Source organism: Callorhinus ursinus, unplaced genomic scaffold (genome assembly GCF_003265705.2).
Source record: "Callorhinus ursinus isolate GAN/ISIS: 27379988/994484 unplaced genomic scaffold, GSC_fseal_2.0 scaffold4, whole genome shotgun sequence".
NCBI classification, from domain to species: Eukaryota; Metazoa; Chordata; class Mammalia; order Carnivora; family Otariidae; genus Callorhinus; species Callorhinus ursinus.
The window spans coordinates 129,666,448-129,692,582 of record NW_027397066.1 but is presented as its reverse complement, the minus strand read 5'-3'; the positions used below and the strand labels follow the sequence as shown (position 1 = coordinate 129,692,582).

At 37.6% G+C, this 26,135-nt stretch overlaps 1 protein-coding gene across 1 annotated transcript in view; it reads left to right on the top strand.

The window, feature by feature from the left end:
• Nucleotides 1–26,135, top strand: part of DCHS2 (dachsous cadherin-related 2) — a 247,011-nt gene that overhangs the window by 196,720 nt on the left and 24,156 nt on the right. Inside the window, exon 14 of the mRNA XM_073892386.1 lies at nucleotides 19,656–19,769. Within this exon, the coding sequence (XP_073748487.1) occupies nucleotides 19,656–19,769 (114 nt within the window). The remainder of the gene's footprint in view (nucleotides 1–19,655; nucleotides 19,770–26,135) is intronic.

The window sequence follows — 26,135 nt, the reverse complement described above, 5'->3', positions numbered from 1 at the left end:
AAGCCAGTTCACATAAAGCACTTAAAACAGCGTCTGACACGTAGTAAGCATGGAATAAATAGAAACTACTAATACTAGTATCATTATTCATTTTGATACCATCTGCAGTGGCTTTCACACAGTGCCATAATATGTGATACTCAAAGAATTCAGCGCAGCTCAGACCAGGCTTCTGTGAACAGTAACTGTTTTTCCTAATAACACTAGATTCTTTTCCAATTACTTCCTTACATTTATGCCATAATGGGAAATGTAAATAAAAAATCAGTTTTAATTATCTTTCTAACCCCAAAGCGAAAAAACTTCCTTATAGATACTTGTAAATTGAAAGACATTTGACCTGGGTAATTACATCTAACTAGAGAGTGGAGAGATGAATCTCCTGATTTCTTTCCATCCACCAGGCGAAGCACATGGACTCGAAGAGGGAGAGCTTGGTTGCTAAAGGTGCGCTGTGCGCTGTGCACCTGCTCATGGCAGTTTTGTTTGCATTTTGTCATTTTGTCAGGATTCAATTTCACTTTCTCCGTACCTACAGAAGCCGTTATTTAAAAGACAACCTGCATTTTTCTGAAATCAGTTTATTCATTTCATAGTGAAAATATCTATGTTATACATGTTATACTGCCTTCTCTATGAAAAGAGAATATTCAGTTTAATACTGAATATTAAATCAGGGTTGTTTTCAGTTGCAGATTATTAACGTGACTTTGACCCTTTTTGGAATTATGGTTATCCCATAGGTTGCTTCCTCAGAAGGCCTCTCATTGATTCTAAACATAATTAAGAGTCAATTGCCATTATCTGCATTAAATGAAATAATAGTGACTTCCAAACTAAGTCAGAAATTTCCAACTTACATTCTTATGTGTAATGAGACTTCCATAGAAGCGCTAAATGTTAAACAAATGTTAGACAGATGAGATATTCCTTAGAGCTGTATTGCTATTACTCTTAAGAGGTATTCATTCTAACACCAGAGCAGAGCCTGATGGAAAGTAAAATTAACGTTTTCTAAAGTATATAGCACAAAATACAGCACATTAATCAATCTTGAAATTGATCTGATAAAATTACAGAATCTTTGGGGCTCCTGGGTCAGTCAGTTAAGTGTCTGCCTTTGGCTCAGGTCATGATCCCTCCATCCTGGGATCGAGCCCTGCATCGGGCTCCCTGCTCAGCGGGGAGCCTGCTTCTCCCTCTCCCTCTGCTGCTCCCCCTGCTTGTTCTCTCTCTCTCCCTCTCTCTCTCTCTCTGTATCTGTCAAATAAATAAGTAAAATCTTTTTAAAAATTACAGAATCTTTGAGCCCAGCCTTCGTCTGCAGTGCAAATATGAACATTTCTCTAAACATCCTTGACACTCGGTCTTTCCGTCTCTCCTTGAATATTTTGGTGACTGAGAGTTTAGAAGGGTGGTTCTTGAAATTGGGCGTGAAACAAATGATCTGTAACCCACCCGTGGAGGTTCTGCCTCATTAGGTCTGGGGTCCAGGAATTGTTTTTAACAAGCTCTGCAGGGGATTTGACTGCAGGGCAATGTTGGAAAATCTCTTCATTTGGGAAGTCATTCATATGTGGAACCTAACTCTGCCTCCATTCTGTCTCTTCATAAATCTCGTTCTGCCCTCTGAAGCACTCCACTACGCAGTCACTCTTCAGATATTTTATTTGCTCCTTCCATGCATTTTTCTTTAATGACTATCAAGTGCCAGATACTTTTCTACTGGGATATATTAGTGAACTTACCCTTATGAGGCTTACATTCTAGCAGAGATAGAAGGACAGTGTCAAAGAACCCAATAAATAACTATATTTAGATGGTGACAAATAGTAGGTAAGGGAGGGCATCATGGAGCAGGCACATTTGGGCAAAGACCTCAAGAGAGAAGACAGTATATTTGCGGGTAGGGTATTTCAGGGGAAAAAAAAAAGGGAAAATGTAGTGGTACCCTTCCTGGTTTGTTCAATGAACAGCAAAGAGGACTGTGTGACCGGAGCAGAGTAAGCAAGGGCAAGAATAGTAAGAAAGGAGGTCCAAGGACTAGCAGAACACTGGAGGGGACTTTGACTTTTCCTCAAGTAGTTTCCCCTTCTTTAATTCAGTCAGTCGTCCTTCACATAATAGGGTTTCCAACCACTACTAGTGAACATTCACATCCAGTATAAATTTGGCAGAGTAATAGGCATTAAATATATTACTCCTCAAAAGAATTAGCAAGGACATCATCATTGTTATCATGCTTGTGACATTAGTGAATGACATTTCTAAATATTAAGTAATGTGCGTGGGCTTTCCCTAATTGTTAGAATATTCTTTCTCAGCTCACCCAGGATCAACTTGTTTATAGAATTAAACCTAAGTAAAAGTCAATATCGAAGGCACCCCAAAGAAAGCATTTCAAGATGAAATTAAGTTATGGATTAGTAAGTATAATATTTGTTGTTGAATTCAGGAGTGAATTAAAATCACACTAATAAAAACTGCTATGGGAGTGCAAGATTTGCACCTATTTTCATTTTCACCATGTGCCATTCACTGGTATGTCACAGGTTCACTCTGTTGATAGGAGGCAACCATTATGGCAGGAAATGACCTTGATTTTAGCCTGTTGCCCATCACTCAGGCAGCATCTCATTAAATCTGTACACCTTCAGTCTACTCGAAGCCATCACAGTTGGATTAATCAATATGGTTAAGAGTAACCTAGTCTGAGATAAAAAGCGAGGGCAGAAGACAGTGAAGACCAAATTACTTTCTCACTTCTGAAGGTGAGTCTCCTGTTAGAGATTCAGTCAGGAAAGCTAATGAATAAATGGATGGGAAGCCTTCATCCTGCTCTCCACATCACTGTGTTTTTTTCACCCCTGGTCAGAGTTGTCCTTCTTAATCCTCTTGTATTTAGAATTACTAAATTAAATTTGACTGTTACTTTTTAATAGAACTGAAGGCTCTAAAAATCTATTTATTAAATCTTACACATAAAGACAACTAGAAATACTTGGGCAGTACTACGATCATGTGGAATCCATAAACATTCTGGTAACTATACATTTCAAGACATCTGAAGCAACGGATTGGGACCTCGCTGTGAAAATAACTATGACATGAGTGAAGCATAAAGTCTACATTGAGAGAGAAGCTAAACTTTGGGCATCGAATAGGAAGGAGAAAGAGAGAAGGAAAAGGTGGCAGTGAAGTATGCTGTTGAATTTGATTAGAAGCAACTAACCTACACCTGGCTCGGCAGGATTTCCTAACCTCCTGTGAAAAACAGTGTCAAGGTGCATAACGTATTGATTGATATTTCAAGCTGGCCAAAACTTTGCCTCAACCCGAATTCAGTTCAGACTGCCAGATCATATTCTAGACACCAGAAGGTGATTTTTTTTGTTTGTTTTGCTTTTGAATTCCAGTGGTTTTAAAAGACTGTAAATCCATTGATTAGTGCTAGAATGGCCTTGATATAAATTATTTAATAACATTTTGTAGCTTCCAGGATTATTTCCTCCCAAATATGTCTTCAATTTTTAATTTTATTTTCAAATGAAAAATATGTGCTTGTTGGAGGTTTAAATTTTCTGTGGGTTACTCAAATATCCTATCAGTAGGTATCACTTGACATCCTGAATGAATTATTTTTTGTATTATCATAAATTTTCATCACCCCAAACTAATTTTAACATTCAATATTCTTTTAAGAAAATGAAAAGTTAAAACAAATAACTCCAATGTATTTGTATTTGTTTAACATTTCTTTCTTGGAAAGCCCACAGGTTTGAGTCTTGATTTACATTGCATTCATCTGGGATGCCTGGGTGGCTCAGTTGGTTAAGCATCTGCCTTTGGCTCAGGTCATGATCCCAGGGTCCTGGGATCGAGTCCCACATCGGGCTCCCTGTTTGGTGCGAAGTCTGCTTCTCTCTCTGCCTGCCATTCCCCCTGCTTGTGCGCGCTCTCTCTCTCTCTCTCTGACAAATAAATAAAAATCTTAAAAAATAATAACCAACATTTCATTCACCTCCTGACAACATTAGACTTAAAATCAACTGTTTAAAATGATAAATAGTTCAGTATATAGTTCCCATTTGAAAAGCAGCTCTTTGACAGGTAAAATCTCTTTAAGAGTTGGCCATGGTAAGTTCCCCTACTCACAGAAAGAGTCACTCTACAGGATACCATTCGCCTGTAAGGGAGAGGCTGCCTGTACAGCAACAGGAGAGAGACTTGAAATCCAAGTGATTCCCCTCTCTTTACTCTTGCCACTGTTCCTCTTCAACCCAGGTGAGGGGAAATCTAACTGTCCTGAATTTTTTGAAGCGAAAAATAAACCTCTTGGTTGTCTGTGGTGTTTCAATCCATTAAACAATTTAAATGAACCTTCTAGAAGCCAGCATTTATTTCTTGTTTCACTCCCAATGCTTTGGGTATCCTGATGAGGCTGAATCAGCAGTCACAGTCCCCAGCATGGACTAGTCACAACTTCATGTATTTCCTTTAGTTACCATGAGGGGGAAAAATGAAGTTATGGATTGTATGGATGCTGTGGTTAAAAGTAAATACTCAGACCTTAAAAATCTTGAAATAAAATTAAAACGTGATCCATGGGGGCATTCTAACTAGTCAAGTATGTATATTTAATTTTGTATCAAACAAATCTGATCTTGATGGTTCAGAGGACAACCCCTTCTTCTGGCCCTTTGGCAATTGATCTAGTAAATTTTGGCTCTTGGTAAGCTGGACACATGGATGTGGAGTATGGTGTGAGAGCAGGTAATATAGCTGAGTGGGTCATACTCACAGGGAACAAGCTCTCTTTCTCCTCCTATAAAGTGGACAGGGTAATGATTTCCTCACAGGGCTGCTGTAAGGACTAAATGAGGTCATATAGTGTGCTAGTCATTGTTTTTACTGTTCTTATTGCTATCCTCCTTCTGTCTCAAATCCTTTACTGAAATCTCTCAAGTTCACTGGGTATAAACTCCTACCAGAGCAACCAGTTATTACACAGCAATTCTATAACAACAGTGAAATACTTGTGGTGTGTAAAACCCTATTATTCCATTCTGCTCCCTTCTGTCTCCAAACAAGATAACAGTTATACTTCTTAAGGTGACAAAGTTCCCATAACTGTGGAAGTTATGGGAAGAGTTCCCATAATCTATGCCATCCACAACTTTGAAACAGGGACCAACATATACATTTTTATGATCATGAAGAAAAGAGAAGCAATTATTACCTGTCATCCCTTTTTCATTATTTTATTTAAGGCCAGTCTCATATTTGGAATGAAACTCGTTGGCGTGAGTGCTATCTAACCAGCCATTAGAATTTCCTCACCTTTCCTCCCACTAAGAGAGCTCTGGAGGAGATAGAGAAGAATGCCTTAGGCGGGGTCAGCCTGTCTCAGAAGGAGATAAACACCTTGGGGTGCCTGGGTGGCTGAGTTGGTTAAGCCTTGACTCTTGGTTTCAGCTCAGGTCATCATCTCAGGGTCCTGAGATCGAGCCCCACATCGGGCTCCATGCTCAGCTCGGAGTCTGCTTGAGATTCTCTCCCTCTCCCTCTGCCTGCCCCTTCTCTCATGCTCTCTCTGTTTGTCTCTCTCTAAAATAAATAAAATAAATTTTTAAAAAATATAAATACTTCATAAGGCAGCTTTCATCTTTGCAAATTAACCCCAGTCTCACATCTGGGCCTCAGCCATTATAGGCTCAAGACCACATCTTATATACAAACCAGGGAGTTCTTCCCCCAGTGTTGGGACTTACTAACCAATATGAAAGAGCCTGATATGTAGGCCAGAATGTCAGTTTTTATGTATATGAAGAACTAGGATCACCATGTGGATTACAACAGTCATGCCAGGATGACCCGGTCTCTCTTTCTAGGACAAAGGACACAGGGAAGACAAGCTCATAATCAGACAGTTGCTTGTTAATCCTAAACAGTTAGAGAGGCTCTCGTGAGCTTTCCAGGGTGACGTTGATGACCTTTAAATTACCAAAAGAGTGCCAAAACAGCTTTTATATCTAGCTGACTTTGGATGTCTTGTGAAGGCCTGGGGAGAGATCGGAATTAGGAGGATGCTGTGGTAATCCACATGGTAAATCACCATAGAGATACCTGGGGAGCTTTTAAAAATTACTGCTACCTAGACATCCACAACCTCCAGCCAATTAAATGAGATTTTTGAAGATACACCAGACATTGTGAATTGGTAGAAACTCCAACATAATTATGCATGCAGGCCAAGGACAGGGGTAGAGAGAAGGCCTGGAAGAAATTCAAAGTAATGGCAATGTTTTACAGAGGTTGAAGTAATGCATCTACCAAAGAGACAGGTGGAGGGGCAGGCAGGGGCACCACTGACAATTCCTGGGAGGGTGGTGTTAGAGCAACAGGAAAGTGACACATTCAAGAAGCAGGAAGTGGTCAACAACTACTAACTTGCAGCAGAGATTAGGTAAGATAAGGACTGAAAGGTGACAGCTAGCACCGTTGGAGGCCTGTCGGAGGCCTGTCCCCAAGTGGGCTGTCCCCCAGCACTCAAAGAACCTCTCATCCATGGAGTTGGGGAGTGTTACCTGACATGGTCTTCAGATGTCATCTTGGTGTCAGGAGGTAAGAACATGGTAGAAAGGAAGGCATTTCTTTAAAAAATTAAGTCCATGCATCAAATATAAAGGATAAGACAATAAGAGAAAATGACACAATTAGCCACATCAGGGGCTGGGAGAGTCTGAAGAATAACTTTGCTCTGGTGTTTGGCCAAGTTCAGGATTTGGCCAAGAATAGAGACCAGGAGCTGAGACCACCTAAATGCACTCCAGAGTCAGCTGTGGCTGCTTCCAGAAACTGTGTGCAGCCAAATAGAATTTAGTAACTTCAGAGAAGATTGGGAACAGTAGGAGAATGAAGTGTCTAGAACTTTATTTTAGAAGCCAAAGTACAGGGAAGCGCAGAGCAAATTGGGGGTGAGGGATTCAGTCTGTTTCCACAAAGCTTGGCCTTGAAGGGTGACAAAGGAACGTGGCAATGGCTTGAAGAGTCCTGAAGATCACAGGGGCATTTTGTTCTGTTTTTGAAAGCTGGAAGAGATTTGGACATTTGTGATTGATAGCACTGTAAAGTTTACCAAGAAATGTCATTTATCTTTCAGTAAAAAAACAGAATAAAACACTTAGAAATATCAGGATTTCCTCTCTTTCCTTTTTGTTTTCAATTAGTATCTATTATTTCTGGATGTTGAGCCCTGGTTTCAGATTTATGTCTTTTAAGGACAGCAATACGTCTCCATAAAGCTGTGACAGTCAAATGGAATCATTGAAATAGTTTAGTATAGTACTCATTATGTGGCAGCTAACAACATCTTAAAAGGCCTCTCTTTAATCTAAGTAAAGCATATTTTTAAGATTTTTTGGGAGACATTTGCATTGTTTCTTGAAGTAATTGGAAATGTGCCGGGTATCTAACAACCAAAGTCGAGAATCACTCGTATAGAAAAATTGTGCAGCCTTTCTCTCTGGACACTGGCAGGCTCTGGATTCTGGCTGACTTGGGAGCTGCAAAGGAGAAAAAGGCTAGCTCTTAAAAATGAAGGGAATTTGAAGTCTGGTCATGAACCTAGGGATACAGACTAGAGAGGGAATCACTAGCAAATGAGGGGAGACTAGCAGCATTGGGTCTGCAGACAAGATTTGGAGTCTGATCCAACGTTGAAGCAACACTGAAAATTTTCAACCTCATGCTTTAAATAGTCTGTAAATCACAAAAAGGGGTAGTCAGAACAGATCAAGGGATCACTTTAGCACCTGCTTTTCTCTAAGTTGTTATGAATGAATTTCAAAGGATTGAATCCATTTATAGATAATCCTCCTTTTAAAAAAGTTGGCCACTAAAGTCTGTAATCCCATTAAAAATACATTTCAGACTTAATTTTGTTTACTTCTCGTTTCTATATTGGTTTTCTTCCACATCTCTCTTTTCCTAAAGCTCATAAAAGGGCAATAAGCACTTTGTATAGCTTCCTCTATTATTTCCGTAGGTGTTCACAAAAGCAAATGTGTTCAAGATTTCATACCATTTATGTTTTAAAACATGGTTTTCATCTGTTCACAAATTATGGAAAATTATTTGTTTTGAGATTTTCCATGCTTTGTCTCATCCCAGGGGTGAATTTTTTGGAAAGCTTTAGTAACATATGTTCAGTCATTTTTGATGATGGGAAGGTAGGAGGGAAAAATCAACTTTTCTTCCTTTTTTTATTGTGGTAAGAAACACAAGACATAAAATTCACCATCATAAATAACCATTTTTTTAAGTGCACAGTACAGTAGTGATAATGGTAGGCCCATCATTGTGCAATGGATTTCTAGAACATTTTCATCTTTTAAAACTAAAATGCTATACTCATTGGACAACAAATCATTTCGATCCTTCCAGCCCCTAGCAACTGCCACTCTACTTTCAGCTTCTAAGGGTATGGCTACTTTAGATGCCTCATGTAAGTGGAGTCATAAAGTATTTGTCTTTTTGTGACTGGTTCATTTATAAAATCAAGGTTCATCAGTGCCTATGACAGGATTTCCTTCTTAAAAAATAAAGATTTATTTATTTGAGAGAGAAAGAGGGAGTGAGCTGGTGGGGGGTGGGGGAGAAGGACAGAGGGAAAGGGAGAGACTCTCAAGCAAACTCCCCACTGAGGGTGGAGCCCAAGACCCTGAGATCATGACCTGAACCAAAACCAAGAGTTGGTCACTCAACCGACTGAGCCACCCAGGTGCCCCAGGGTTTCCTTCTTTTTAAAGGCTGAATAATATTTGCTGTATGTGTATACTACATTTCTTTATCCACTCATCCATCGAAGGACATTTAGGTTGTTTCTATCTCTTGGCTATTGTAAATAACATTGCAGTGAACATGGGTGTGCAGACATCTCTTTGAGATCCTGTTTCCAGTTCTCTGGATATACACCCAGTTGGATTTCTGGATCATATGACAGCTCTAATTTTAATTTTTAGAGGAAATTTTATACTGTGTTCCATAGTGGCTACACCATTTTGTAACACCACCAACAGTGTCCAAGGATTCCAATTTCTTCATATCTTCACCAACACTTATTATTTTCTGGGTTTTGTTTTATAGCAGCCATCCTAACTGGTGTGAGGTGATATCTCATTGTGGTTTTGATTTGTATTTCCCTGATGATCAACGATGTTGAGCATCTTTTGAAAAAAAAATTTTTTTTTTTTTGCTATTGACTTGAAGGAGTACCTTATATATTTTGGATATTAACTCATTACCACATAAAGAGTTTGCAGATATTTTCTCCCTTTCCATAGGTTGCCTTTTCACTCTGTTGATGGTTTCTTTTGTTGTGTGGTAGCTTTTCATTTTGATGAGGGCCCATTCATCTACTTTTGCTTTGGTTGCCTGTATTTTTACTGTCATATCCAAGAAATCATTGCCAAATCCAATGTCATGAAGCATTCCCCCTAAAAGTTTTCTTCTAGGAGATTTACAGTTCCGTGTCTTACATTTAGGTCTTTAATCCTTTTTGACTTAATTTTTGAGCATGTGGTAAGGTAAAGATCCAAATACATTGTTTTCAATGTGGATATCCAATACCATTTGTTAAAGAGGCTAACCTGTCCCCAGTGTGTTGCATTGGCACCTTTGCCAAGATCATTTGAAAATATGCACGAGGGTTTTTTTTTCTGGAATCTCTGTTCTGTTCCATTGGTCTCTATACATCTATCTTTATATCGGCATCACACTGTTTTGATTACCGTAGCTCTGTACTGTTGAAGTTAGTAAGTGTGAAGCCTCCAGCTTTTTTTTCCTCAAGATTGTTTTGGCTATTTGGAGTAATTTAAAATTTCATATGAATTTTAAAATTCTTTTTTTCTATTTCTGTAAAAAATGCCATTGAAATTTTGACATGGATTGTATTGATTTTGTAGGTTGTTTTGTTTGTAGTAAGTCTTGCACTACATGAACAGAGAATATTTTTTTCCATTTATTTGTGTCTTCTATAATTTAGCAATATTTTGTAGTTTTTAGTGAACAAGACTTTTGACCCCTTGGTTAAGTTTATCCTATTTTTACTCATGCTATTGTAAATGGGATTGTTTTCCTAATTTCTTTTTCAGATCTTGCACTGTTAGTACATAGAAACAGCTGATTTTTGTGTGGTGATTTTGTATTCTACAACTTTGCTTAATTCATTTATCAGTTCTAACTGTGTGTATGTGTGTGTGTGTGTGTGTGTGTGTGTGTGTAATCTATAGGGTTTTCTATATATAAGATCATGTCACTAAATACAAGAATCATTTTATTCTTTTTTTCCGATTTTGAGGCTTTTAATTTCAAAGCCTGATTTCTCTGGCTAGGACTTTCAGTACTAGGTTGCATAGGAGTGGTGAGAGTGAGCATTCTTTCCTTATTCCTGGCTGAAAAACTTTTTGATCTCACTGTTGAATAGGATGTTAGAGCTATGGGCTTTTCTTCTATGGCCCTTATTACATATGGTAATTTCCTTATGTTCCTCGTTTATTGGGTGTATTTATCATGCATGTGAGTTTTGCCAAATGCTTTTTCTGCATGTATTGAGATGATCATGTGATTTTTATTCTTTATTTTGTTAAGATGGTATATCACATTGATTTTCATACATTGAAACATTGTTGCATCCCAGGGATAAATCCCACATTGTTATGACATACGATCCTTTTTAATGTGCTGTTGCATTCAGTTTGCTGAATTGTATTGAGGATCTTGGCATCTAGATTCATCGGGGATATTAGTCTGTAGTTTCCTTGTGGTATCTGGTTTTGGTATCAGAGTAATGCTGGCCTCATAAAATAAGTTTGCAAGTGTTGTCTTCAATTTTTTGGAGGTGTTTGAGAAAGATTGGTTTTAATTCTTCTTTAAATGTTTGTTAGAATTCACTAGTGAAGCCATCTGATCCTCTTTATGGGGAAGTTTTTGGTTATTGATTCAATCTCCTTAGTAGTTATACATCTATTCAGAATTTTTTTCTTTCTTCAGATTCAATTTTGATAGATAGAGTGTGTGTTTCTAGAAATGTATTCTTTTCTCCTCGGTTATCTTATTTGTTGGTGTATCATTGTTCATAGTACTCTCTTATGATACCTTTTAGTTCTGTGACATCATTTGTAATATCTCCTTTTTCTTTTCTTTTCTTTTTTTTTTTTTTTCTGACAGAGAGAGACACAGCAAGAGAGGGAACACAAACAGGGGGAGTGAGAGAGGGAGAAGCAAGCTTCCCGCGGAGCAGGGAGCCCGATGCGGGGCTCGATCCCAGGACCCTGGGATCATGACCTGAGCAGAAGGCAGACGCTTAACCACTGAGCCACCCAGGCACCCCTCCTTTTTCATTTCTGATTTTTGTTATTAGAGGCTTCTTACTTTTTTTTGTCTAGGCTAAGGATTTGTCAATTTTGCTGATTGTTTTAAAAACTCTTAGTTTTGGGACACCTGGGTGGCTCAGTCGGTTAAGCGTCTGCCTCCGGCTTAGGTCATGATCTCAGGGTCCTGGGATGGAGCCCCATGTCAGGCTCCCTGCTAATGGGGAGTCTGCTCGTCCCTTTCCCTCTCCCTCTGCCCCTCCCCCCAACTTGTGTTCAAGCGTGTGCACACACGCACTCTCTCCTCTCTCTCAAAAAAATAAATGAAATCTTAAACTCTTTAGTTTTATTGATTTTCCTCTTGTTCTTTACTCTCTATTCCACTTATTTCTGTTCTAATACTTATTATTTCTTTCTTTCTGCCCACTTTGCTTTTAGTTTGATCCTTCTTCTAGTTCCTTGAGGGGTAAAGTTAGGTTGTTGATTTGCAGTCTTTCGTCTTTTTTTTTTTTAAAGATTTATTTAAGGGTAGGGGGAGGGAGGGAGGAGCAGACGGAGAGGAAGAGAGAGAGAATCCTCAAGCAGACTCCCTGCTGAGCGCAGAGCCTGATGCGAGCCTGATCCCAGGACCCTGAGATCATGACCTGAGCCAAAATCAAGAGTTGGCTGCTTAACCGACTGAGCCACGCAGGTGCCCCCTTCCTTCTTTTTTTAATGTAGATATTTATTGTTGTAAAATTCCCTCTTGGTCTTGCTTTTGCTACAGCCCATGTCTGGTATGTTGTGCTTTTGTTTCATTTGTCTCAAGATATTATCTAATTACCCTTTAGATTTCTTCCTTGACCTACTAGTTGTTCAAGAGTGTGTTATTTAATTTCCATGTGTTTATGAATATTCCAGTTTTCCTTTGCTATTGATTTCTATTTTCATTCCATCGTAGTCAGAAAAGATACTTGGTATGATTTTAATATTCTTAAAGTTGTTAACACTAGTGCTATGCCCTAACATGTGATCTGTTCTGGAGAATGTTCCATGTGCACTTCAGTGTATATATGGGAATGTGTAATATACTTGAGAATGTATATTCTGCTGTTGTTGGCTGGAGGGTTCTGTGTATGTCTCTTAGGTCCAATTAGTCTATAATGTTTTTCAAGTCCTCCATTTCCTTATTGATCTTCTATCTGGTTGCTCTATCCATCATTGAAAGTGAAGTATTGAAATCTTCTACTATTATAGTGTTACTATCTGTTTCTCTCTTCAATTCTGTCAGTGTTTTCTTCATATATTTAGGTGCTCTGCTGTTAAGTGCATATATATTTATAATTGCTATATCTTCCTGGTGAATAGAACTTTTTATGTAGCATCCTTCTTTGTCCCATGACAGTTTTTGACTTACGCTCTATTTTGTCTAACTATAACCACAGTTCTTGCCTTTTGGATACTATTTGCATGGAATATCTCTTTCCATCTTTCCTCCTGCAGCCTATATCTGTCTATATATCTAAAGTGAGTTTCTAGGTGGCAGTATATACTTGAATCCTATTTTTATTAATCCATTCAGCTATTCCATGTTTCTTGATTGGAGAGTTTCATCCATTTACATTTTTAAAAATTACTGATAGGTGGGGCCCCTGGGTGGCTCAGTCGTTAAGCGTCTGCCTTTGGCTCAGGTCGATCCCAGGGTCCAGGGATCAAGCCCCGCATCAGTCTCCCTGTTCAGTGGGAAGGCTGCTTCTCCCTCTCCCGCTCCCCCTGCTTGTGTTCCCTCTCTCGCTGTGTCTCTCTCTGTCAAATAAATAAACAAAATCTTTGAAAAAAATTACTGATAGGAAAGGACTTAGTATTGCCACTTTTAAATTATTTTCTGTATGTTTTTCGTTTTGTTCTTTTCTTCTCTTGCTGCCTTCCCTTGTGTTTCATTGGGTTTTTTGTAGTGACATGTTTTGAGTCCCGTCTTATTTCCTTTTTTTTAATTTATTTTTATTTTTTTGTATTATTATGTTATGTTAATCACCATACATTACATCATTAGTTTTTGAGGTAGTGTTCCATGATTCGTTGTTTGCGTATAACACCCAGGGCTCCATGCAGAACGTGCCCTCTTTAATATCCATCACCAGGCTGACCCATCCCCCCACCCCCCTCCCCTCTAGAACCCTCAGTTTTTTTCTCAGAGTCCATAGTCTCTCATGGTTCGTCTCCCCCTCCAATTTCCACCCCTTCATTCTTCCCTTTTGTGTTTCTTCCAAAGATATTTTCTTTGTGGTTACCATGGGGATTATGGAACACATCTTATAGTTTTAACAATCTGTTTTAAACTAGTAACAACTTAACTTCAATCACATCCAAAAACTCTGTTCCTTTACTTCTCCTTCCCACTTTATGTTATTGATTTCACAAAGTACATCTTTTTATATTTCTATGCATTCACATAGTTTTATAGTTATAGTTATTTTTTATGCTTTTATCTCTTAAATTTTATACCAGAATTAAAAGTGATTTATGCACCACCGTTACAGTGTTATGAGATTTGGTATTTGTCTATATATTTACCTTTACCAGAGAGCTTCATATTTTCATATACTTTCACATTGCTGTCTCGTGTCATCTCAACTGGAAACATTTAACATTTCTTGTCAGGCAGGGTTAGTGATAGTGAACTCTCTCAGCTCTTGTTTATCTGAGAAGATCTTTATTTCTCATCTCCGAAGGGCAGTTTTACTGGATATAGTATTCTTGGTGGCAGTTTTTTTCTTTCAGCACTTTGAATATATCATACCACTCCCTTCTGGCCTGGAGTTTTCATAAAAGCTTTTTGGATCATATACTGTTGCTGTTCGTTCAGTTTCTTCATAGGGGTTGAGGTCTTAGGCTTTATTCAGCCATCTTGCTGACCTCACTCCCAACTTTCTTAAATGCCTGAAATATGTTCAGCATTTCAGTGGCTGGGTGATTAAAAGATAATGGACAATTCAAAATCATCCAAACGTTTAAAAAAATCTCAAGTCAGTCATCAATAAGAAAATACTTGCATTGCTTAGAAATGATAAAACTAAAACTCTACAAGTACTTACTCATGAACAGCTCTGAATAAAATGTTTTTATTATTATTTTACCTAAATACGTCCATGAATATTGATTTTTCTAGTCACATAACATTAATTGTTACATAATTCTGCTTTTAAATAGATAGTTCACTGCTGCTACAGATGGTATTAATTTTTTAACTGATTGTAAAGAAGAAAAAACAAGAACATTGAATGTATTATACTTTTTGATGCAATATTAGACTTAAAGTAAAATTCATAAGAGCTGAAAATGTAAATTTTTCTGTATGTTTCAATTGCCTCATGGGAGTTAAAGGTACAGTGTTGGTTTTCATTTTATCATTTCTACCTCTGTGCAAAATGAACAGTAATTTTAAATCTTCTCTAGATGCCCAGAGACAGACTTTTATCTAAAATGTGCATGGGGCACCTGGGTGGCTCAGTCGGCTGAGCATCTGACTCTTGATTTCAGCTCAGGTCATGATCTCAGGGTTGTGAGATCAAGCCCCATGACAGGTTCCATACTCCATGCTCAAATCAAGCCCCATGACAGGCTCCATACTCCATGCTCAAATCAAGCCCCATGGCAGGCTCTATACTCCATGCTCAAATCAAGCCCCATGACAGGCTCCTGCTTGAAATTCTCTCTGTCCCTCTCCCTTTGCCCCTCCCTTGCCTAGCATGCTTTCTCTCTCTCTCCCTCTCAAGTAAATAATAAATAAATAAATAAATAAATAAATAAATGTGCACAATAAGCTGGGGTGTCTGACTTGCTCAGTCAGTGGAGTGTGCAACTCTTGATCTTGGGGTTGTGGGTTCGAGACCCATGTTGGGTGCAGAGATTACTTAAAAAAACAAAATCTTTAAAAAATAAATTAAGTAAATTCAGTAAAATTAGCACAGATAAGCCAAGACTTAGAAGGATCCTTTAGATATTTCCTCTTTTGGGGGACAGTCTCAAATTTAAACTTCATCTGAGGAAGAAGATATATAAATATTTGCCACTCTTTGCTGACTTTAGCATCTAGTTTGAAGTATTTTGAATGAAATTCTTTGTGTGCTACAATTTCATTTGATATTGTGAACATCTTATTTGCAGTAAAAATAAGATTGTTCCTTTTATGAGGGAGTCCATATGTGATTCTTATTTGCAATTCTGTGCTCATCTTTATTTTTTTACATGCAAGTGATCTGCATGTTTTATTTTGTAATCTGGCAAATAATTAAAGCATCCTAAGCCATGGAGAAAAGGCCATCAGCAAGACCATACATCTTGCCTGCATAGCTGTTTCTCTTCTTACTGCCATTCTTAAGAACATATGACAAGCCAGTTGAAATAAAATTTCTTGTGCTTAAAAACTAAATTGTATCAGGAAGCACAGAATTGTGATTGAGCGCTAAAGACAAAACATACTGCACTACTATGAAGGCATATTCCTACTGAAAATGTAAGGGATTTTTATATTAACAATATGTCTCCTAAAGTGTAACAAAATAAGTCTCAGATTATAATGCAACTTGAAACATTCTCAACATGTGCAGCAACTTGATTCCACCATGATTAATTAAAATTCTTTACATTGTCACTAAATGACTTCATAACTGGCTTGAAAAGAACCACCATTTGGAAGCCTCAATAAATGATTTTAAAACTTTGTCACAGTTTGTGTTAAACATAACATTTTAAAGAGAGTAATATATCCAGTTTTGGTTTTCCCATTCTTTCTCCATAATGAGTTCTATTTTATGCCTTTTCTCAATGACTTTTCAGTTTTGTGAATAATATCATGTACTTGTTTCCTTTAATATGGATAGTGATCATTGCATTTGTCTTTGAAGGCTCCTGGAGAAAATATTATGTGTTCCAGGGCCTTTTCTTTATTCTCTTCTTTTTAGTGAAACCCTTTTAAGTATCGAGGGGAAAAAAAGTATCTATTGATTTGGTCTGGCTTAGGGATTTTTTTACTGTAACCTGTAGCAAGATGGCTTTTGAGCTTGTTCCCTGGGGCCTGCACAGTGGAAGTCAATGTGGAAGCTCAGCAGAGGTCTTAAATAGGTGTTATTTTTTTTTTTAACTACTGAAAATCCCACTATCAGATAGTGTATTATAGCAGTGAGTGATTTTTTAATTTATTTAATTATTTTTCTAATTATTTTTTTAAAGATTTTATTTATTTATTTGACACACAGAGAGAGCGAGAGAGCGAGAGAGAGAGAGAGAGAGGGAGAGAGTACAAGCAGGGGGAGCGGCAGGCAGAGGGAGAAGCAGGCTTCCTGCATGAGCTGGGAGCCTGGTGTGGGGCTTGATCCCAGGACCCTGGGATCATGGCCTGAGCTGAAGGCAGCAGTTTAACCAACTGAGCCACCCAGGCGCCCCATATTTAATTTATTTTTTTAAAGATTTATTTATTTATTTCAGTGAGAGAGAGAGAAAGAGCACAGTGGGGAGGGGCAGAGGAAGAGGGAGAGAGAAGTTCAAGCAGATCCCAAGCTGAGCATGGATCCTGACATGGGGCTCGATCTCACCACCCTGAGATCAGACCTGAGCTGAAACCAAGAGTCAGAGGCTTAACTGACTGCACCACCCAGGCGCCCCTGATTTTTTTTTTTTTTTTAATAATTGCTGCTGGTTTAGAAGGGCCCTGTAGGCAGAGAGGCATTCTTCAAGCCTCTCAAGCTAGAACACTTCAGTGAGCATCTCCATCCCCTATTTCCTCCATCTCCTCTATTACCTCCTTTCTTCCCACACTTATTGATATAAAGAACAATATGAGTGATTCTCAAAAAGGCATGCTAAGCATAAGAAGGCAGCCACTCATGATTTTTCAAGTACATGAAATTTTAGAAGCAAAACTAATCTAGACTTGCAGAAATATATAGAACACAAATATATAGAAAACCTCCCGTGCTCTCACAGAATTTAGTCCAACTTCGTGGAAAGATGAGATCAGTCTATGAGTACGTTCAGTACAAGTTCATGGGTGACAAATAAGTACCATACTCTAAGTGCTAGAAGGGCTGATAACAAAAAGGAGAGATTTGTCTTCTCTGTCAGGGATGGTAAATGAGCAGACTCAGGCCTGTAATCAGGCCACAGCTGTGTTTTGTTCAGCCCCTACAATGGCTTATGTTTTTCCCCTAAATTAAATTATTTTCTGACATTTACAAATTGGGAGATTTCACATGAAAATAAATATGAATTTTTGAGCTTCTCTTAAAAACACCAAAATTTCAAGCATCCAAAAGCCTGCTTTCTCTTCCCTACTGGCAGTGATGAGTTGAAGCTGAGTGTCTCAGGCACATCAGACAGCTTCCTCTACCCATCTGGCTCCTTCGTTTGTCCACACTTCTTACTTTTACTCAAAGGCATCTAAGTTAATGATCCCTGCTCTGTTCTCATCTCAGACACCACATCAACACTTGGGTTCTTATCAAATGCTTCCTTTCACTTTTCCTCCTGCTCCTTGCTGACACCCTCCTAAATTAGGCCCCCATTGCTGCACACTTAGCAACCAGAGTGCCTCTTGCAGAGCCCACCTCTTTCCCATCTCCCATTCGGTACCACATGCATACCTTCGCCAGGAGGTGGCATCCTGCCAGAGAGCGTGAAAGTAAGAAGAGAGGCAGGGATCACTGCCAGAGTGGGCATCCAAAGTAGATCCTGTAAGTTACAGGCCAAAGATAAGAGGATTAGGACCAGTAAAGAACTATGAAAAAGTTTCTCAGAAGTGGTGGGTAAATACTGAACAAAAGCCAAAGAACAAAGATGAATCTTAAAAAAGAGTGAAAATGACCAACAAGCACATGAAAAGATTCACAACATCATCAGACATCAGGGAAATTAAAATTAAAACCACAGTGCGAGAACTACCACACCTCCACTAGAATGACTGATGTTAAAAAGGCTGATGATACCAGTGGATATGCAGCAACTGGAATTCTCATATCTTGCTAGCAGGAATGTAAGATGGTATAGCACCACTTTGGGAAATAGCTTGGCAGTTTTTTATAAAGTTAAACACACACTCACTCTAGGTGTTTACCCATGAGGAATGAAAACGTGTGTCCACACAAACACTATTACATGGATGTTCATAGCAGCTTTATCCGTAACAGCCCCAAACCGAAAACAATCCAAATGTCCACATATGGAAAAATGGATCAACACATTGTGGTATGTCCATTCAGTAGAATACACTCTACAATAAAAAATGTAATGAGCTCTTAATACACAGAATAACATGCTTGATTCCTAAAAGATAATGCTGATCAAAAGAAGAGAGATACTGTATAATTTTCATGTGTATAAAATTTTAGAGACAAAACAAAGTAACAGAAAGTAAATCAGTGATTGCCTGGGACCAGAAGTAAGAGAAAACTGGCTGCAAGAGGTCAAGAGAGAATTTTTTGGAGTGATGGAAATATTCTACAGCTTGGTTCTGATGGTGGTTACACAGGTGTATATAGTTGTTAAAACTATACACGTATATAATTGTATATATACATATATGCTGTATACGTATGTATGTATATATGTATATATATAACTGTATACTTAAAATATGTGTATGTTATTGTATGTAAATGTTACCTTAATAAAGTTGATTAAATAAAAAAATAATTTGAAAGGACAGGCAGTTAAAGGAGAAGGAGAAATGGGCAACCAAGATAGGAAGTAAAACAGAGGTGAACAGCAAAGGGCATGAGATATTACACATGAAGACGACAAAGTGCTAACTTGAGGCCAGAATGGATTCTTGAGAACCTTCCAGTGAAATCCCAGTTCTAATCACACCAATTGTCTCATTGCCTTTATCAGTGCTTGCTGATTCTTCTTTCATGCTGGGAATCAATTTGTTCCTATAACTTGAAATGTTATATGTCTGCCCTCCCCCCCACACACACATAAAAAAGTGTTTTCTATCACATGGCATTGTTTTTTTTTCTTCCAGGGAACTTAGCACATCTGAAATCTACTTTGATTATGTATCTGTTTAATGGTCATCTGTCTCCTTACTTTAGTTAATGATCGCCGTAAGATAGAGATCTTTCCTAACTTGTCACTCTGTGTCCAGCACCTAGCATGGGATCTGGCTTATTGAAGACACTCAATGACTAATCACTGAATGAATGAACAAATGAAAATGTAGTAAGCAAATAATAAATACCCAGTGTTTGCTCTTGTTTTTCCCTGAAATTTTCTTTTCCTAAAGTTCTTTTTACCTATTTTTTACAGGTACTTCTATTGTGACTGTAAAAGCTGTTGCTCCTGACCCAACACAAGACAGCATTAAATATTCCATTTTTAGTGGAAATGAAGACGGAGTTTTTTCCCTGTGCTCCAACTCAGGTGATCCTTCTCTCTCCTGTCATAGCTTTTTTTTTCTGCTTCATTTAATGTTACTAGTAAGAAATTCTTCTGCAGAGGAAACTCAAAACTTGAAAGATAGAAAAATTAGAGGTAAATAATTTAAAAAAGAAGTAAGAGACAATTTTTTTTATGGTAGCTGATGAGAAATTGTGGGAAATCAAGACTACTTATTTGTTTACATGTACTTACTAAGAATCCTGTTCTTCACAGTTGGCAGTACCTAGCCTACCCTTTGAATTTTTGAAGATAAACTGGTTTCTACTTATAATATATAATCGTCTATTTGGGAAAATGGGAGATATAGAAGACAGACCATCAATATTGAGTTTGAATTGAAAATAACCACACATGTCTAGCTATAGGGCATTTTCATCACGAGATTCTTCTAATTCGCCACTGAATGTCAACAATGCAACAAAAAAGGACAGCTGGAAAGGTTTCTATGTGATGGTAAAGAAATTACTTCCAAATACAGCATGTATTAAATTTAACTTTAATAAGACCATTATTGTGTTTTAAATGAATACCAATTGATTATTTGAAACATACTTTTTTGACTAACAACTATGTAGTAGATACATATCTACTGCTGCGTTGTCAAACCTCAAGAAGAATGTTTTTAATAATTTCTATATTACCATACAACTGCCTTATGTAATCTGTACTACATGCACATGGGAAGAATTGAGAGGGAGTAGTTTCTTAAGCAAAGGCCTTCTCATCCCGGGTAGTTTTATGACTCTGGTCCATACCAGCTTTGGTCAGCAGCCTTTCTGAGGTAGCCTGCTAGCTCTTCATCTCTTTGCCCCATCGTTTGGTTAAAGGGTGGTGCAGGAAGCCTGTTGACAAGAAGGCCTTTGTGAACATCATCCAGCCTTAAGCTTCTAGCAGTCCACGGGTCTGAAGGTCCTGGGAAAGGAGCTGAGATTAGAATGTTTAGAAGAAGGAGAGTAGCAGAGTTTGTACAATTTCCCAGGCTACCCACATCCTTCTGTCACCTCACCCTTAACACAGCCCAGGCTTGGCCTTATTTTTTCAGGAGTCTCTAAAATTCAGGTAAAATATGCCTAGGGTTAGTCCAAAGGGGACTTCCACAAAAAAACTCTTCACTTTTCAATTAAATATTTATTTATGTTGAAGTTTATTTCACAAGTTTATTGTGAAACAGCTGCAAGAAGATATGCTAAAACATAGAAAATTCTTTAATAGCCATGTACTTGCCATCCATCTCCAGAGATGAGACATTACTGGAACCACAGGAAGTCCCTGTGTCTCTCTACTTTGACCCAAGGCAATCCATAACCAGTCATCTGAGTTTGGCATTGATCACTGCCTTTCTTTCTTGATAATTTTCCAACTGTGTCTGAATCTCTAAATGATGTGTTATGTCCTTTTACCTTGGTTGAAACATCATGATAGAATCATGCGAATGTCCTCTCGTCTGTGACTTGATTCTTTTGCTCAACATTTTGTGGTTTGTGGTGCATATGCCATTATGCACACATTAGAGTGGAGTAGCAAAGAAGGTATGTACCTGCTGCCAAGGTTATAAACCAGAGCACAGCCATTATTGTCAATGCTTCCTTTGAGCCCTTTTCCGATGGCTTCCTTTCTGTCCACGGCTGCAGGCTGACTAGTGTCCCTACTTCAGGGATAATCATTCCTTTGTGACTTATAGTAAATGCATTTCTCTACAATAAAACTGTTTGGTTTATTTTTTAATTTTATATAAATGGATTAATAGTCTGTGTATTTTATTGGGATTCAATTCTTTTTATTCAAAATTAGAATCTTTCGTGTTAATGCATGCAGATGGGTCTCTTTCACTTTCAGTTCTTTATGGCCTTCTGCTTTAAGTCTATGTCACAACTTATTTATCCATTCTACCGTTGATGGACAGTGAGGTTTTCCTGTCTGGGGATATAATAACAAACGCTGTGAGGAGCGACCTCATACGTGTCTTCTGGTGCATATGTGAGGAGTTCTCCAGGCCCCAGAGTCTAGGCTGGGCATATACATCAGAGGATGCATATGTTCAGCATTACAGATAGTGCCAAATTGTTTTATGAGGTAGTTTGCTCCACTTTACATTCCACCAGCACTGAATGAGAGCTATCACGGTTGTTTACGCCCTATTTTCTATTGTCAGTCTGGTGGGTGTGAAATGGTATCTCACTGCGGTTGTCATTTGCGTTTCTTTATTACTAATGAATGTGAGCAATTTTTTTCACAGTGTATTGGCCATTACTGCTTTCTCCCATGTGAAATGCATTTTGATGCACTTTGTCTATTTTTCTACTGGGTTGTTTGTGTTTCTCTTTCTGAACTGTAAGGATTTTTTAATAAATTTCATTAGCATTTCTCCTTTGCTTTTTGTTGCAGATATATTTTACAATTTGTGACTTGTCTTTCACTCTCTTACTGGTACATTTTTATTTTGATGAGTTAGAATTAATCAGTCTTTTACTTTATGACTTTCCCATTTTGTAAGTGAAGAAATTCTTCCCTATCCTGAGATCAAGAAAATATTGTTGCATTGTCTTTCAAAATTGTTAGTGGTTTTCCTGTGTTTCACGTTTATATCTATAGTGCATCTAGAATTTATTTTCCTGTTTTACATGAGTTAGGGATAACTTTCCTTTTTCTTTTTCTTCTTTTTTTTTTTTTAAAGAGGATTACCAGTAATTCCAGCGACAATAACCTTCCCTTGTGATCTGAAATACTCCCACTGTCATATGTTGTTTCCATAACTGTTTACAGGATCCTTGACTCCTTTGCACTCATCTCTTTGTCTATCCACACACCAACACCACACTCCCTTAATCACATAGACTTTATAATCAATCTCCATACCAAGGAAGCAGCCCCATTTTCATGTTCTCCATGAGTATATTAGCTGTTATTGGCCCTTTGCACTAATATGAATCATTGTATCCACTTGCCAAGTTTTCACACACACACACACACACACACACACACATGCCTATTGGGATTTTTTTTCCCGAGGAAAGGAGATTTATTCATATGTCTTTGGGTGATGTAAGAGCTATCCACACTTTTCATATATGAAACCCAAGTAATCATGACATGCACATTTGATTTCAGTGAAACCTCACTCGAATTAACAAAGAAAATGTCCAAAACAATTGCATGGCCTCAATCTAGAATTTAAGTGACTAACTCATCAGGCCAAAGTATCTTCCTCACAAAGCTCTGTATAGTGGTGCATTGTAACTAATAATCATCTACCGAAGCTCTTCTTTTCTTTTATTTTAACTGTGGTAAGAACATTTAACATGAGATCTATTCTTTTAGCAAAATTATAAGTGTGTACAACACAGTACTGCTAACTCTAGGCACAGTGTTGTCCAGCAGGTTTCTAGAACTTATGCATCTTGCATAACTGAAGCTTTATACCCACTGAACAGCACTTCCCTGTCACCATCGCCCCTCCCCTATGGCACCTGGCAACCACCATTCTATTTCCTGCCTCTAGGAGTTTGACTGTTTTAGATACATCATATGAGTGGAATCATGCCATCTTTATGTTTCTGTGACTGGCTTGTTCCACTCAACTTAGCGTTCTAGGGATTCATCCATGTTGTCACGTACGGTGGGATTCTCTTTGTTGAGACTGAATAATATGCCATTGTGTGAATACACTATACTTTCTTTGTCCATTCATCCATCCATTTAGGTTACTTGAATTTTTTGTTGGAATTGTATTAATTCTAAATATCATTTTGGGGAAAGCCTGTATCTTTACAATATTGTCTTTGAATTCAGGATGATATAGAAAAATCACATCCATTGTTTCCTTAAATATATTTTAATAAAGTCTTAATTTTTTTAAAGCAGGCTTGCATGGTTTTTGTTAGATGTAGTCTAAATCCTTTATACTTTTTCTTGCTAAAGTAAGTGAAAAAAATGCTTTTCCTGACAATGCTATTAGGTTTACTTGAAATTAGTGTTTATATTTTGATTTTGTATCTAGGAAACCTGTAAACTACTGATTCTAATATTTTTCTGAGCATTCAGCATATATGATCATTACCCAAACATGAACCAACTTCCCTGGGTTTGCTGGAATTATACAGCTATTTATCTTCTTTTAGTGGTTAGCCGAGCTATTTTAACATATATAATTGAAGTCTAACATTAATCAATATCCTGCTCCTGAATAATACAAGAGACTTAGAATTCTTTATCTCCAGATATCCCACTTGTTCAGGTTTGGTTGTCTAAAAATGACTTTGTTTAATTCTTGTTTTTAAAAATATGTTTGCTGGTCTTAGAATTCTAAGTTCACGGTTATTTTCTCTCATCACATTTAAAATATTATCCACTGCTTTCTGGTTTCCAATTGTTGCATTAAGAACTTAGCTATTGATCTAAATACTGTTTATTTATATCTTTTTTGGAACCCTAGTTAGACAAGTATTGAGCCAGACACTCTCTCCTACATCTCTTTTGCACATTTTTCATCTCCTTGTCCCTTTCTCTTCAATCTTTATTTCCAGAAGTTCTCTTGGGTTCCTTGTCAACAATTCCTGGTCTCATAAAAAAATAATCTTTTTTTAAAAATTGAGGTATAGTTGACACACAATGTTATGTTAGTTTCAGGGGTAAACATAGTGATTCAACAAGTTTATATGTAATTCTACTCTCACCACAAGTGTAGCTACCATGTGTCACCATACAATGTTATTATAGCATCATTGACTATATTCCCTATGTTGTATCTTTTAACCCCATGATTTATTCATTCCATAATTAGATGCCTGTAAAAAAGTAATCTCTTCTTCCTTGCTCATGTTTCTAAACTTCTTTCTTATACATTTAAACATATGCAATAATTACACATCCTGTGTCCAATAATCCAGCATTTTAAGTCTTTGAAGATTTATTCAGTTTTCCATAGATTTGCCAGCTCTCATTCATGGTGCCTTGTTTCTCTGTGATTTTCATGCTTGTTAACTATGAGTGTTCATTGTTCTTAAAACTTTTTCTCTGAGGGTTCTTTGAAGACTGGGTTGAATTTGTGCCCTTTAGAGAGGACTTGTTTTCCTTCAGCAGATCACCTGGGTACATCATCAAGCAAAGACTAGCTTAAATGTAATTATTGAGGGTTTTAAAAACATATAGCTGTGATAGTATGGCTACCATAAATTCAGGCTTAAGTTAATAAATTCACAGCAGAGACCTTTTTTTTTTTCCCTTCCAGCCAACACCAAGGTCAAGAAAAGCAGGTTTCTGTGCATCCATTTTGAACTTGTTTTTGTCTTTTAAATACTGATCACTCATTTGGAGCATATGTAGCCTTTGGGTTTATAGCTTTATTCTGGTTTTCCCATTAGACTCTTCACCTTTTGTGGGTTCAGGCTTCTTCTCTTGTTTCTCATACTCTGTGCAGCTATCAGAGATGGATTTCAAGGAAGAAGATTCCCTTGGAACAAAAATGGGCTTTTAGTACTTGCTTAGCTTCCTGGATTACTGTTTTCAGTTTTTTGTTTTGTTTTGTTTTGTTTTTGTCCTCTGAGGATTCCTTGCTAGTATACCAACTCAATCATGCATTTCAATACACACACAATTTATCAAGCATTTTAGTTGTTTTTGTTATGAAGTTTTCCATACCGCTGTCAAGAAACCTTTTTAAAAACTTTTAATTATGGTATTCAATTCATCTTTCATGTCACCTGTGGCACATAATCTTCAGGCTTGTGTGTAAAGCTACCTAACATAGGTTTTATGAGCATATGTATTTTAAGCCATATGCCAGTTAAAATAGAAAACTGACGTGTATGATAAATCTGTAAAGATCACTAAGGTTATGGTTACTCTTCTCAAGGGTAAAAATGTGAGAAAGCCATTTTGTTAGTTACTGACTTCATAAGTTCTGATAAGAAGGATCTCTGATGAGAACCGCATTTTCTGTCCATTTTGCGCCAGTGTTTGCTCTGTCCCATAGTCACAAACCAAAGGTTTACTTTTGTGTTCAAACTCCTTGTCATGTCAGCTTAAAAACATCTCCTACTCATTGTCTACACCAGCAAGAATGTTGGAGTTTTACTCACATCATGTATGTAAATAACAAATGGTTTGGTTATTCCCATCCCATCCCATGATTTGGTAGGTTGACATAAGACAAAAATGATCAAACTTGCCATGTGTCAAGGGTGTGGTTTTAGCAGGAGATAGTTTCAGAACTTTTGGATAACATAAATAATTTGTCACAGTCTGCTTTGGGTACATTCATATGCATGTGCACAGTTTGTATTGGATTGACATTCCCTGATTATGCTATCAAGCAGTTAGCATTTGAAGAATCTTAATCTCATTTCAATG